This window comes from Mustela lutreola, chromosome 7 (assembly GCF_030435805.1).
Source record: "Mustela lutreola isolate mMusLut2 chromosome 7, mMusLut2.pri, whole genome shotgun sequence".
In the NCBI taxonomy this organism is placed as follows: domain Eukaryota; kingdom Metazoa; phylum Chordata; class Mammalia; order Carnivora; family Mustelidae; genus Mustela; species Mustela lutreola.
Genome location: NC_081296.1, coordinates 124,995,542 through 125,011,584, shown reverse-complemented (window position 1 = coordinate 125,011,584; position 16,043 = coordinate 124,995,542). Strand labels below are relative to the sequence as shown.

The 16,043-nt window shown below is 38.2% G+C and overlaps 1 protein-coding gene across 5 annotated transcripts in view; it reads right to left on the bottom strand.

The window, feature by feature from the left end:
• The window catches only part of EFCAB11 (EF-hand calcium binding domain 11), a 141,183-nt gene that overhangs the window by 112,913 nt on the left and 12,227 nt on the right, over positions 1 to 16,043 (bottom strand). For 4 of the 5 annotated variants that reach the window (XM_059182530.1, XM_059182527.1, XM_059182528.1 and 1 more), the window contains 2 exons: positions 8,221 to 8,322; positions 7,320 to 7,410 (listed from right to left, as the gene is read on the bottom strand). In XM_059182530.1, the coding sequence (XP_059038513.1) occupies positions 7,320 to 7,410; positions 8,221 to 8,322 (193 nt within the window). The remainder of the gene's footprint in view (positions 1 to 7,319; positions 7,411 to 8,220; positions 8,323 to 16,043) is intronic. The other variant, XM_059182531.1, reaches the window with a different exon arrangement.

The following is a 16,043-nucleotide window of genomic DNA, read 5'->3' as shown; positions in this document are numbered from 1 at the left end:
AAAAGCCCTCTGAAAAACTGGCATTTCCTTAAATGATTAGAATACATTTCTATAGTTGGATTTTTAAAGTACAGTTTTATTCAATATATGTGAAATCCTAAAGAAATGAAATTCTGAGGTCAGCTTGAACAGCTTACACACTGATACTGCCCATTCAGGAACCACATGCAAGAGGATAATCAGAAAAGGAAATCTCTGATAATATAATTTTGAAACAAAAAAAAAAATGAAAGAAAAACTAAGGCATTACCACTGCCAAGAAGATACAAAAATCTATAAAATAAAAACTGAAAATTTAAGAAGTCTATTCCTTTGGCCCTTATACTTATACAACCAACTATAGCTTGTAACAGCTCTTTGTGTATGATTACAAAGAATGAGATATGATTTCTAGGCTTTTTTTAAAAAATACTTTTCTATAGACAGAAGCATGTAGATAATTCTGGATCAATAATCATATTCATCACAGTACATACTCACTATAATAGCTGTGCTCTTATTGAGGTCACATGACTACATTTATAAGAGAACCATTCTGATGCACAAATGACTGGGAAATCTTTTCTTGTCCAAGAAAATGATGTGCAACAAGTTTGCTACCAGCAGAAAGGAGTTAAAGAAAGCTAAAGAATATAGTGAGGAATATTATTTCAAAAGAGATGAGAATGAATTGAAAAATAAATGCTATCTTTAAAGACACACACACACATGTTCTATTTATTTATTTGGGAGAGAGAGAGAGAGAAAAAAGTGGGGAGGGTCAGAGGGAGAGGGAGAGAGAATCCCCGACCAGACTGAGCATGGAGCCCAACACCGGGCTCCATCTATTTTAAATCACTTTCCTTTAGGTCCCTTGGCTCTGTAAGACTCTCTTCCATTCAGCATAACAGAAGAGTCTGTTAGTTCATTCTACCCAAGTTCATGACAACCCTTTCCTCTATAATGGCTGTGACATGAGACGTATATGATCTTTCTCCCAAGAAAATATTCATCACTCCCTAAACCCCTATCCCCACTGCAACTCTAACATTAAAAACATATTCATCCACAAGTCATGATGCTCTTATTGTCAACCAAATTTTAATATCCAGAAGAGGAGAGTTAGAGGTTGGTTTTTTGACCTTCCCAACATCATATGAGGAATGAGATTCTTACACCAAAAATATCATATATAACCTCAAATGTCTCCTGTCATGATTAGAAAGCGTTTCGGTGCCTCAGTATTTCCACGTTACATTAGTAATCTGACCATCTGCCTGCGCACTCAGAACCTCAGACAGTGGGTCAGGGAGTGGGCCTTCGGCATACCCACATTTCATTTCATGGCTGTAAAACAGAAGCTTCCCAGAGCTTTTTGCCAATTGACACGTGGTAGGCAAGTGCAAATCTCAGTGCTTACAATGAGCTGGAGAAAGCTCCTAGGCATGGAGAAATAAATATAGCCACGCAGAGAAAAAGGCCTGCCAGAAATACCACAGGGTGCTGATGGAGGGCAAAGTCAGGAAAGAGCATGAAGTCAGCTCCTTAATAACAGCTGAGGCTAAATCGTGAATTGCAAGTGACCCCAAAATGAAGCAAAGAGAGGCTATCAGAAATTAATTCATGAAAACCACATGCAAAAAGAGAAAAATGGAAGAGAAAGCCATATGTGGCTATAAAACTCCTGATTGCATTTTAAAGTACTTTTTTCTAGTTTAGAAGAAGTAAATTAAGCCATAAAAAAAAAAAACCTGAAAGTGAGAATTTCACTGTCACTGGACATTGAGAGTAAGTCACAATGAACCAACAATTATTTAAGTAAGTACAACGCACGAGGCACCATGCTGGGGACAGTGGAAGTTGCGAATAAGTTCATAAACTCAAAGAGCTTGTAGCATCTTTCCGAAGACAATCCTGAACACTGCCTTTATGTTTATCAAGTAAGTGGAAAAAAAAAATACAACCATAAATACTAACAAACTTTAGCAGAAGGAGGTAAGACTGTTCAATACAAAGAAAAAGAAAATTTTATCATGCGGGACCTTGAAAGATAGGTCTTAATATGGACAGATAGGTAGTAGAGAAAGGCACTGCCAGCAGGGGAAACAGAATGAAGTTTAAATACACATCACATGTTCAAAGAACAAGCAGTACGCCAAAGGAAACACAGTTATTTGGGGCTAATGAAAGATGAATGTGAAAAGGAAGCAGATGTTGGAGAGCCAGGTTAAATAGTTTTAACCTTACCTGTTAGAGGCACTGAAGATTTCTGAATGTTATAAACTACAACAACAACAAAAAAAAAACTATAAAATTTTCTGTAAGTGCCAATAATATTAAAAAAGAAAGTTATTTTTTAAAACTTTTAGTGCTAGGAACAGCTTATTATCTCACATTCATTCTATTGTACAAACTATTCAGTTCTCAAAACTCTTGGATTTCTGGCATTTGGAGTGGGTAGGGGAAAAAAAAAAAACTTCAGAAAAAGATTCTCTAAGAACTTCTGAATAACAAAATACCACCTCTGATATAGCCTAATTTCAGTACACAAATCATGATTATCAACTGTTAAGTAGAAAGCAAAGTTTCAAATACTGAAAGGAATCTCAAATTTTGAATCCACGTGTTAAACATTTTAGGATATTGTTAGAGGTAAATAAACTAGTACCAATTTCTGTCTTTGTTTTTTGGGTAACATATCATCTCTTGGTTTAAGAAAGTTCACTTGTTCTTCAAAACCCTTCCCTTGGTAGAAAACTTGTTTTACTTAATTTATATGAAAAAGGCTATAATCAGCAGCCCCCAAGAAATCATTCATTAAAAATAAAGTCTCAAAACCACCGTTTCCCTAATAAAGCAAACACCTCCATAAAACAGGAGTTGTAAGTAGATACAGAAAGGTTTAGGGAAGATACGATAAAATAGTACCACAAAATTGTGAAGGGCACATATTACATGGAGCACTGGGTGTGGTACATAAACAATGAATTTTAGAACACTGAAAAAAAAATTTAACTAAATTTTTAAAAAATAACAAAAGGAAATTAAACATCAGCATATGAAAGAAATGTAAAAGAGAAAGAAAACCATAGAAGACAAAAAGAAAAGCCACACTGGACATAGTACAAAGAACAGATTTTGAGGAAAGTATGTGAAGATACATGGTGAGCAAAACAAGCCAATGAAATAGAAACTAATAGACAATTTAAAAGGACTTTCAACATAAGCATAATCAGCATTCTCAAGGAAAACTGGCTCAAAAATGTTAATGTTCAATTCATTATATATTTTTATTCAAGGACAATGGCCCCTGTGAAAAGTCTGAAATGTGAAAGACACCAGGAAATGCAGTCATGATCCCTACTAGATGACAGACTTCAGCTAAGCAGAAACTATGGCACAAGGCCTGGAAGTGAGCTCTGAATCCACCTAACTGTCGAACTAAAATGATAGAGATTATGGTGGGGCGCCTGGGTGGCTCAGTAGGTTAAGCCTCTGCCTTCGGCTCAGGTCATGATTCCAGGGTTCTGTGATCAAGCCCGGCATCAGGCTCTCTGCTTAGCAGGGAATCTGCTTTCCTCTCTGCCTACTTGTGATCTCTCTCTCTCTCTGTCAAATAAATATAACAAATAAATAAAAAAGGAAAGAGATTATGGTTGCTCATCATAAATGTTATACTACATATACACATTAGAAATGTAAGTATTATAAAACCTGACAATATGTATTTTTTAACACTATACAGCTTTTATTCATGATAAAATCAATAATGTAAACATTCCCAGAGCAGTTAGTCAGCAATTCACAAATCTTTGAAAAATATCTCATTTAGCTCTTGGGATGCATTAATGAATGATCCACCCACTTGTAAGCAAAATGATCCTTTGATGTCTTCTGCCTCGAGTCTGTCTTTTTGAATTGGTTGTTTTGCTTGGTTGGTTGGTTTTATTGTTGTGGTTGTTTGATATGGCTCAAAAAAAATTAAGGTGTAATATGGATATGTAATACTTCTGAAAGAAACAACTTCTGATCTTTTTTGGTTTCTTTAGGAAGAATATGGCCGTCACTGAATTGAAGGTAATGAAAACTTCAGTCATTCACACCAAAGGTGACTCTGTCTAATTAGGATTCTCCCTCTCTAGTGGTCTTCTTCTAGTGTCTTTGGATACCAGCTTTCTCCTGGGTAACCGTGGACCTAGGAAATGAACTCCATTCCCAATGGTCAATTAAGTCAAATGCTACTCCAGCTGACAAAGAGCGAATGTCCAACCTTAGAAACATCATGTCATTTTGTATCGCTAATAGCCTTAGCATCTGATTTTTTTTTCCTTAGTCTTGAAAATTGTTGGAACCACTGAAACAGAGTTGTGTGGAAGGCAGACATCCCTGTGTTTCTGGCCTACTTCAATCTATACTTTGAGGAACTATTTTTCTCTCCCTACTTGGTTTCATAACTATATTTAATACTTGTTATGCATCATTAATTCTAGTTTAGGGATTATGGTGCTAAAAATAATAAAAATGAGTGTTTAAAATGGGCATGTTCAATTAACTAAAATGCCTTGTTTGGCAGCTGTTGTCTCCAAACTGTTTCAATCCATAATCCTAGGAAGTATAAGATTTGTGGGCCTTTCATATGTTTATTTACAGGTTATATGCACAAATGCCCCTATATTAATCTAGTATATACATTATAAGGCATAATATAGAAATTCTAAATAATTAAAGATAACACTATTTTATTTATTAATGACAAATGATTTTTGCTGTCACTAGAAATTATTAATACTAATAAAAATAATGTGACTTAATATACTTTATAATTTCCATACATCTCAATCTAATCTTTTGTGATTGAGCAATTTAATACTTGGTTTTAATGGCTGTCAGAGATACCTCATGAAAATATGTGGACCTAAGTGGGAAAAGGGCCTCATGACATTCAGTCTCTTAATTTATAATTCCATCTTCCAATAAGGGAAAGGCTCAGGGGTGTTTTGAGGGTTTTAAAACAATTATTATTTTATTGTAATTGTGAACTGAAAGTCAGCTAGTATATATCTGTCTCTTCTGATATTAGTTGCTCTTGAAAGCTTACTAAAGTTATTGAATTTTTATAGCTTTAGGAATTGTGCTCTAAAACCACTGAAACTTTATAAGATTTTTTTCTAGTTGGTTAGGACATTCCCCTTTCAACTTATTGAACATGCAGATGTGAAGGGTTTCTGTAAGTGTCACACATCATGTTTTTAAAACAGAATCACACTTCCAATCACTCATTTTCAAAAATGCTCTCCTGGAAGCATAGATTTCTTTTGAGAAATAGTTTCTCATGCATTGTTAAAACACTGCTTCTATGGGACACCTGGGTGGCTCAATGGGTTGAAGCCTCTGCCTTCAGCTCAGGTCATGATCCCAGCACCCTGGATTGAGCCTGCATTGGGCTCTCTGCTCAGCGGGGAGCCTGCTTCCCCTCTCTCTCTGCCTGCCTCTCTGCCTACTTGTGATCTCTCTGTCAAATAAATAAATAAAATCTTTAAAAAAAAAAAACAAAAACACTGCTTCTAGGGGCGCCTGGATGGCTCAGTGGGTTAAAGCCTCTGCCTTCGGCTCAGATCATGATCCCAGGCTCCTGGGATCGAGCCCCACATTGGGCTCTCTGCCCAGCAGGGAACCTGCTTTCCTTCCTCTCTCTCTGCCTGCCTTTCTGCCTATTTGTGATCTCTGTCTTTCAAATAAATGGATGGAATCTTTAAAAAATAAATAAATAAATTCTATTAAAAAAAAAACACTGCTTCTACAGGGAAGGGCTGTATTTAAATGCATTTTTCAAAAGTACACTTAAACTATGAGGTTGTACCTACTGAAACTGTTTGACATATAAAGGTCAGCCAACATGGACACTTGTCTTTTGTTAAAAGAAAAATGCAGTAACAATTCTCTATTCTTTCCTTCCGTGAAGAAGAAATACATTGATGCTCATTACTAATCATCACAAAGTATATACAAAGATGCTACCATATTTCAAAAGTCTCATTGTTCTAGGATCAACTAAGTAATAGCGTCCTATAACATTCTGTCTAGGTCTGGCTTTAACTCCTTTGCTCTTCTTCAATAGCATGCTCGATAACTTGCTTACGAATATTGCAGTAAAAGAACTCATAAAGGTCATTGTTACTGACAGTGAGAGCAAATCCTTATTTCAAATGACCTGCCTGATAATTTCTATGGAGCAGGGATGGCTTCTAGTCAGATTTCATGAAATTATTTTTATCTCAAATGGGAACATCTATGTTCCTCCATCTATGTTCCTACTATCCACTCACTCTTTCTTCCTCTCTATCAGAAACTCAGAGGCCACATGACTACCCAGAGCAAAGAGGACACTTCTCAGTCTCTTCCCCCTTGAAACCAAGTCTGGGTCACTAGGATGTAAATAGGAACAATGGATAGCCCTAAGAGGAAGAGAATCTCTTCAACTCCCTTTCCTCTGACCTAGCGGGAATCCAGATGTGATGGCTGAAATCTAAGCAGCCACCTTGCAGCAAGAGGGAGACAGCTAGTGTTGATGCAGCCTGAACAGTAAGAGGAAAGGTATCTGGGTCTTTCATGACCGTGTTGCCATCAAGTCAGCCCCAGACGGCCTGTATTCATGTGGGAGAAATACAGTGCTTTCTTTTTTTGAGTTTTGTGATTTGGGGTTTTTTGGTTCTTGTTGCAATAGGGACCACTAACAGATACACCTAGGAACAGCTGAGGAAGAGCTCACACAAAGACTCAGAGAAGACTCTGCTCTGCCGTCTTGTCACGTCAGCTCATGCTCGTGCTGTTTATATGACCTTCACTCTGCAGCTTTCTAACAGAAACTACGTTTAAGCCACTTGCCCATATTGTCAGGAGTTGTCTAAATAAAGGACGTAATACAACCATTATGTCTACTCTATCAGGGATGCATGAACTGTAACATTGATCAACAACTCTGAAAGCACATGAACAAGGGGACACCATGAAGCAACTTCCACTCTACAGACAACTTAAGACCCATGTGTAACCTGTGTCTGAACACAAGGGAACCAGCCTCCATGTTAAACATTAATAAAGCTTCAATTTTTTTTCTTGCTAAATATACATATACACAATGAAGTTCTACTTTTCCCCTTGCTCCTCTCCCACCCTTACCAACAAATATCTATACACATCTCCCTGGTCTGTAAGCACTCCACTATCAAGGGTATAGATGGAAAAATCTACATACCTAAGTGTTTGCCATAAGAATGGAAACTTGTAAAATCAAATGACAAATGGAGGGGTGGGTATTTATAATGATTTTGGTGCCTTACCTGAATACATCCAGAACAGTCCTTTCTGATAACTTGGGAGCCACCTGCTTAAATGCTGTCTTGAAATCTTCCAAAGTTAAATACCCACGATCTATTTGAAATGAAAACATAAAACATTCACTTACTTCTATAAACCCTATTAACTGTTACCTCAACCATATTTGTGTGAAACTTTCTTATTCGAAGAAAAGGAGTAAATATAAGGTAATCTGAGATTGTCTCATCAGAAGAATTTAAGAATCTACTATCACTCTCCTTCAGTGCGGGCCCAGATGATCTCACAGGTCATTAACTGATTCTCTGAGTGCCACTGGGTTTCAAGTCTATGTGAGTTGCCAAAACAATTTATTCATCAAAATTCAGGGTTTTTTTCTTTCTTGGTATCAGAATGACAATATGCAAATGTTTAGAGGGAAAACATCAAAGCAACGAAGACGCTGACCCTGGACTCCACAAGTCTTTCCATCCTGTGTGTGATCTATGGGGCAGAGGGGGTTCAAAGCCACTTTTCTCAGCTATATCCAGTGTGAGAAAAAAGAGTTCTTTCCAATCACTTGTGGGTCAAAGTAGGAGTCAAAGGAAAAGGCCATACATTTCCCCACACCTTTGTAGGTGGCTCATGACCTATATCCCCATGTAGCCAGCCCTTTTGCTATTCCCATTATAATGTAGGCAAATCCTAAGTACAATTATGTAACTGTAAATATTATCTTATCCATGGTAAATGTCAAGAGTTTAAGACTGTGATAGAGGAAAAAAAATTTCATACCAACACCTAGGTAACAGCTAATGAATACAGTAAGATAATCTTCCAAGTATATTAGTTTATTTACTGAGAGTACTTAGCAACTTTTCTTAATAGCAGTTTTTAAAATATCAAAACAATTTAAAGATACTTAACAGTGCCTGTCAAAAGCTGTGAAGATGTGTCTTATTTCATTCCAATGGAGTCGAACTTCCTTCTTTTTTCTAACAATAGTTAAAAACTCCTCAAGCAATATACCTAAAAGTTAGAAAAAACAATTTGCCAAAAGTGAACATCTTCCTCTTTAAGAAAAAACAAAAACATAAATGAAAAGTGATACATATCATGAACAAATTTTATCATTTTGATGAACAGTGCATATCCCTAAAGCTCTATAAAGTGAAAAAGACAGTTTACTAAATGCTAAATAGACCCAACCCTAGCAATGAAAGCAGAAACGATAGGCAGTTAGTTCACTGAGCTCTCCTAGGGGTTAAAGGAATGGTGACCTCGAAAAAGTGCAACACTCTTCCCTCTAAAAGATGGAACACACAGGTCTGAAACTCCTTATTTAAAAAGGTGTCCTAATTTTTCTTTCCTTATGGTTCTTTGATTCCTTTTTTCCTAGCCAGATGTCATTATGGTAGGTTTTTTTTTTTTCCAACTGGGAGATGGGGGCGAAGAAGTAGTTTCTCAAAAGTCAATACCAATTGCACACCAGAGATAAAGGTGGAGAGAATATTCCATAAACAATAGAGCTGGCATCGTCCCCAGCCTTGGGTACACCCCACCACTACTCGGCAGCCTCGGGCTCTGCTTCCTGTGATTCTCATAATAAAAGAGCCCAGCGTGATCATATGAGGTTGGATACTGTGCTTACAATGTCTATTAAAATGAATTCTAATGTGATCTTTGTAGTAGGTTTAAAGAGGAGAGCCAAGAATTTAAACATTTTAGTGAACTGAGCCCGAAATATATAATATAAAAAGAGCAGTTCATTTTAGTAACTCAGAATTTCCATTACAAAATGGATCACTATTTTTAAAAATAGCCCCAAATCATACAATAACCATGTGCTAATTTTTAAGAACTTGCACTTTTGGTGAGGTAATATTGAGCTGTATACGTTCTGAAAATAGTTCCAATGGTTTTTAAAAAATAACAAAGAAAATACTTTTCTTAAGGGAACGTTTGTGCAATATTGGTAGGAATATAAATTGGTACAGCCACTGTGGAAAACAGTATGGTAGTTCCTCAAAGAATTTAACAGAACTACCACCTGACCCAGTAATTCCCCTTGTTGGTATTTATCTATACCCTCATGTTCACTGCATGAGGGTATTTATTTATACTAGCCAAGATATGGAAGCAACCTAAGTGTCCACCGATGATGGATGAATGGCTAAAGAAGGTGTGAAACACACACACAGAGGAATACTACTCAGTCATAAAAAAAGGAATGAGATCTTGCTATTCTCCACAACATGGATGGACCTGAAGGGTACTATACTAAATGAAATAAATCATAGAAAAATAACATGAATCCACACATTTAAAAAAAGCAAAACAAATGAATAAACAAAACAAAACAAAACTTGAGAGATACAGAGAACAGATCAGTAACTACCAGAGGGGAAAGGAGGGGAATGAGCAAAATGGGTGATAGGGATCAAAAGGTACAAACTTCCTGTTATCAAATAAATAGGTCATGGGAATGTAACGTACAGAATGGTGACTATAAATAATAATGTATTGCACATTTTAAAGTTACTAAGAGACTAGATCTTGAAAGTTCTCATCATAAGAAAAAACGATTTTGTAACTCCGCATGATCACAGGTGGTAACTAGACTTACTGTGGTGAGCATTTCACAATATAGACCCATATGGAATCATTTTGTTAAACACCTTAAACTAATATAAAGTCATATGTCAATTACACTTTACTAAAAATAGTTTGATTTCCCATGTTTTTCTTATTTGTCCGTTAAAGGTTTAGAAACTTTTAAGAGATTTTATTTATTTATTTGACAGACAGAGATCGCAAGTAGGCAGAGAGGCAGGCAGAGAGAGAGGAAGGGAAGCAGGCTCCCCACCACGCAGAGATCCAGATGCTGGCCAATCCCAGGACTCTGGAATCATGACCCGAGCTGAAGGCAGAGGCTTTAACCCACTGAGCCACCCAGGTGCCACTAGGTTTAGAAATTTTAAAAGTCAATCCATTTTTATGTTCAAATGCTCCTTTTACAACTTTTTAGGACCCACTGTGTGCCACGCAGTTTTGAGCTCCGGAAATAGAGGGAAAAAGAGCACACACACACACACACACACATACACATACACACACACCAGTCCCAAGGGAGTTACCGGTCTAGTGGGGGAGAGAATGATAGCCCAGGTGCACCAACACATGTACATGTTAATTATAAATCACGGCATGTGGATGACAGAGAGAAGAAGTTATAAAAGGATCACAAGAACCCTCCTACAGAGTAGATTCTGAGGAAAGAGTACTCTCTAAGGGGAGGGAATATTTAAGATAAGACCCATGACAAGAAGGTACTAACTGGCTAAAGGTGAGGAGGAAGAACATTCCAGGAAGCGGGGGGAAAAAAGTTGGGAAGGCAGCTACATCTGTCCTAAGCAACAGGGCACACCTCCCAGCACTTCCCAGAGTGCCTGGCACAGGCTCAGTGAATGTGCTTTGTACGGAATTTGTGCCTGCAGCTTTCCCCCCCATTACAGCTAAAGATACACAGGGATGCGGCGCTGTTTTCATCTCGGCACCTTTGAGAACAGAGGATGTATCGAGACCACTTGCTGAGGATAAAATTGAAGTCTAGTCATGCCGTGTTCCTACAGGTTCAAATCTGTTAACTTTACTTTCAGGAACACCACAAGCTCATCAATTAGATAGCATCTAGATTAGTTGAAATTCCTGAATAATATATTCACTGATCTCTGCATGTCCTATGAGACCCTTTACCACCTCGCCCCAGTCTACTTTTCTGGCCTCCCTAGTAAACTTCCTGAGGCTTCCCAAGGCAACAAACCCTTTCATACCTTTGGGCACATTGCCTGGAATGAGCTTCTCCTTTTTCTCCTATTGAAAGCTTACCTCTCCTTCCCTAGGCAACCAGTACATTGCCTCTTCTTTGAAGTCTTCCCTGATTTCTCCCAATTGAGTCCCTTTTCTGTGACCCACCAGCCCTCTGTGCATAACACAACTGATTTTCTTTTTGAATCTATTAGGTCCTATGGTAATTATTTGATCACACATCTACTAGGGAAGCACTGTATGAGGTTTGAGATTTTATTCCCAGCATCTGGCATCATACCAGGCACATAGTAGGCATGCAATACATATTCGTTGAATAAGTACATCAAGTAATAGAAAGATGTTATTTCTAGTTTTCAACAAAAAACATTAAAATGTGTGTTTTAAATGATCTCATAACTCTGTAAAACTAATGCCAAAAGGAGGTTACTTTCTATTCACCTAGCCAACAAAATAAACCATCATTTTAGAAACCCCAATTTCTTAATACATATGATACACTGAAAAACAAAATTCAGAGAGAAAAGAAATGCATGCATAATATTTGCTCTTCCCTTATCATTGCATTTGATTTAGGGAAATGATAAAAAAAAAAAAAACAGGACAATTCTATGGTTCAATATGCGATTCGCACACACACACAGACACACAGACACACACACACAGGAAGACATGAGTGTATTTACTTCTAAATTACATATTCAGAAAACTTATTGGTATTTGGAACTACAAAGCAGTTAGGTCTTTATTTCAGAATCCTGTGGGATAACAAGCAAATGTTCTTTAGTTTTTCCTAGGAGAAAATGTAGATTTCAATGGAATGTTTACTATCACTTAAAAAGGACAACAATCTAGGGGCGCCTGGGTGGCTCAGTGGGTTAGGCCTCTGCTTTCGGCTCAGGTCACGGTCTCGGGGTCTTGGGATTGAGCCCCGCATTGGGTTCCCTGCTCAGCAGAGAGCCTGCTTCCCCCTCTATCTCTCTGCCTGCTGTTCTCCTTACTTGTGATCTCTCTCTCTGTGTCAAATAAGTAAAATCTTTAAAAAAAAAAAAAAAAAAAAAGGGACAACAATCTAATAACACAAATAATTCCATAATGTAATCAAGTTCTTTTACACTATTTTCCCACAGGATCATATGCCTTATTTTTTGAAGCCAGTGTTCTAATGGTCCTCAAGTAATATTAAGCCATAAAAACACATCCCCACTGCTCCCTCCACCCCCACACCCTTAACTCGTCTTAATCTTGCACAGCAACATATATCCAAGTACAAGACCTTTTTCTACAAAGGGTAGAATTTCATTCAGCTTGGCTCTCACGCTCCAGTAGTACAACCACTTTCCAAAGCCAATGAATAATAGTTTGCTATTCCTAAAGCTCTGAAATGCAAACACACTAACGTAAGTTTTATAGATTCTGCTGCTCTTTAAGTGGCCTAGAAATACAGTTTCTACAACTAGCTCCCCCTGCTGTCACAATATTCAAACCAAAAATTACCTCTTCACAAAGACTCAATAATTCTATTGCCATCAGATTTCATACTCAATGACACATGCATTACCTGTGTCCACCCCTGGAGTGAAAGAATATGTTCAGAAAATTCTAATTTCAAATACAATGTTGGGTCTCCTATGTACATTGTTCCACTAATAACAGTTGCCTAAATCATTTTATTGTGGTTACACATTAGTATTGTGACATCAGGAACCACATAGACCTATATGTTACCAGAGTTTATTATTAATCTATCTACAAAAGGTGTTCAGAAATCACCTGGGTAGTTGGACTCTACCAGTAGTTTGCAGACCCTTTTTTTTTTTAACTGTAGCAAAGGTGGGGCTCTTTATAAAACAAGAAAGTCTGACTATAGAGGAAATGAAAGCAGAGCTCTTCTGTTGGAGCCAAGGGACACCATTCCCTGTCCAGCAATGTCTCTGGAAGGACCCCCGCAGAACCTGGGATTGGGGACGGTACCTTAAAACCACTGGGACCAGTGATTTTACGAATCTTTCCTGACTGCAAATCTATGCATTTTCTATGCCATTGGAAAATGCTCCCTTCCATTTTATTTAACTACTCTTAGCAAAATGGACTCTTTCCATGTTCTATAATAAATATATATATTTGACTCTGCAAACCACTTAATATATGTGATATAGATATAACATGTACAGAGAAAGACTAGGAATGTTATCTTTCCTATTTTTTTGTTTTGTTTCATTTTTAAGTAGTTTCCTAGGAGAATAATCATCTTTTACCACAAGGGTAGATATATTCAAAAAGTCCAATAAAACCATATAAATTTTTTGCTTGAAAGTTTCATTATGTATATTTTTTTGTGGTTCACAAAACCACTGACCCCAAGCTTCAGGGCAAGTGCACACAGAGAAATCCTCTTGAAAATGAAGTCGTCTAGTTTCTGACTATCACAGTGAGCTTAAATTAGAAACTGCAATAAACCTGGGGAGAGTGAAGGAGAAAACAATAAAAATGCCAAGTTATTTAGACTCTAAGTCTGGTCCTAGACTTAGGAGAAAAGGGAGGATTCACATTCATTGTGTGGTATATTAATTTCTTCCAGGGCTTGAAAATGCCTAAAAATGAGGTTTTAAAAGGATTAAGTGGCTTTTTAAAAGGTATAATGCAAGCCTTCTCTAGTATGAGAAATAAAATTCAGATTGTGACTTCTAGAGTCCATGAGGGGAAAAAGGGACAAAATGTGTTCCCGTAAAAAGATTATAAGGACAGAAGGCACAAGTGGCATCAACAATGATGGGATGTCCCCTACATTCATCTGTTTTCTCTCTTTTTTGGGGGGCGGGCATGCACGTGTGTGAGCAAGCACATGTGCCTGGAAGTGGGGAGGGCAGAGGGAGCCAATCTTAAGCAGGCTCCCAGCTGAGCACGGAATCCCACCCCGGGCTTGATACCACAACCCTGAGATCACAACCTGAACCAATACCACCCTGAGTGGGACATTTAACCGACTGAGCCACCCAGGCACCCCCATCTGTTTTGTTTCTTAGCGTAAAAAAAAAAGAGAGAGACAAGCCATACAACAGACCCTTAACTATAAAGAACACAATGAGGGTTGACGGAGGGGAGGTGGATGGGGAGGCTGGGCTAGATGGGTGATAGGAATTAAGGACAGCACTTGTTATCATGAGCACTGGGAGTTGTTTGTAAGTGATGAATCACTAAATTCTACTCCTGAAATTAATATTACACTGTATTTTTTTTTTAAGACTTTATTTGAGAGAGAGAGAGCACAAGCAGACAGAGTGGCAGGCAGAGGGAGAGGGAGAAGCAGACTCCCCGCTGAGCAGAGAGCCCAACACGGGGCTCTTGATCCCAGGACCCTGGGATCATGACCTGAGCCCAAGGCAGATGCTTAACTGGCTGAGCCACCTGTGCCCCACACTGTATGTTAACTACGGGAATTTACATAAAAACTTGAAACAAACAAAAACAATGGGGAGCTGTCACAGTAAAATGGATGAATAAATTCTGAGGACTAACATTTTTCTTCCAGCTTCCTGAATGAAAGTAAGGGAATAAAGAGAAAAGAATCTACCTTAATGGAAGAAATCAAGTTTTACTATATCACTGGGAGGAAAATGAAAAGAGTAAAACCAGGTTACAACAGAATAGAGAAATCTGAACCAATAAAACCTTACTTCTATCAAACATGGACAGGAATTGTTACTTTTTTTATTGTGCTCATAAGCCATCAGAGGCTCCTCTTCCCCTTGATAGTACAAAGTCCCAGTACCTTATTCTGGAATTTAAAGCTTCACTATTCCTTCTAGGCAGCGATCCTCAATCCCCCTTCTTAACACTCAGCTTCCATCAGATTAGCTTACTGTTGAACACAATTCATTTATAGCTAGGCGCTAGACTCCTTGCTGGTGCAAGAGGTAAACATATCCCAAGGAGGATGGATTCCATTTAGGGTAGGACCCATTACTAACAGTATGACAGCTGATAGCTTTGGATATGCAAATCTGGAGGTGGCGGGGCAGGGATCTGGGAGAAGTCCCAGCCTCTGAGGGTGGGCAGTGGGAGTAGAAGGTCTGAGAAAGTGCACAGAGGTAGGCTACAGACAGCTTGCAAAGAGAAGACAGTGCTAACTAGGCCTTTCCCATCACTAGCTGTGGAGAGGGAGGGAAAGAGCCCTTTTCTGTACTGTTAGCAAATGCCTCTGCATTTGACATGACACCAACGTTTACATGGACATGGAGCGTGGCGAGTAAGCATCATGCTGAGCTCTGCCTCCACACTGGCATGGCAAAGCACAGAAAGCACCAGGGGCTGCGGGACAAGCACACAAATGGCGTCTTCCTTCATTCTTTTCTCTAAGTCCTCTTCTTTGCCTCTCTAATTTTGCAAACCCTACCCATCCTTTCCCATCCACCCCTGGTCCATACCTCCTGTCTCCCTCCTCTCATCTCTCAGAGGTTTTCTTGTCCACAGTAATTATTTGACATCTGGCCATAAATGAAGTGACAATACCTTTTTATCTTCCCTATCTTTGGTCAGTGTCTGTGTCTCCTAATTCTTTTCTACCCTACAGTGACACTTACTCAGCATCCTCTAAATGGGTAATGAAATAAATTAATTTAGGGGTGAATGGCCAATACTAACAAAATGGTCCCACGACTATGTTGCAGTATAAGATAAGCATAATGGGCATGCATTTTCTAATCACAGAAAAGAACTAAGAGATCCGTTGAAATCTGAAGTCAAATGAACCTTGCTAAACCCTCTATATTAGGGCTTTAGTTCCTTAGGTAGGAGCCCCAAACAAGAAAATATGTACAGCTAAAAAGGGTGTTTACAGAACTTAAAACACTAGAAAATGGACATTTACATTTAAATCTGGGAAAACAATACATTTCACAATCAACTACTTGGCTCAAAAC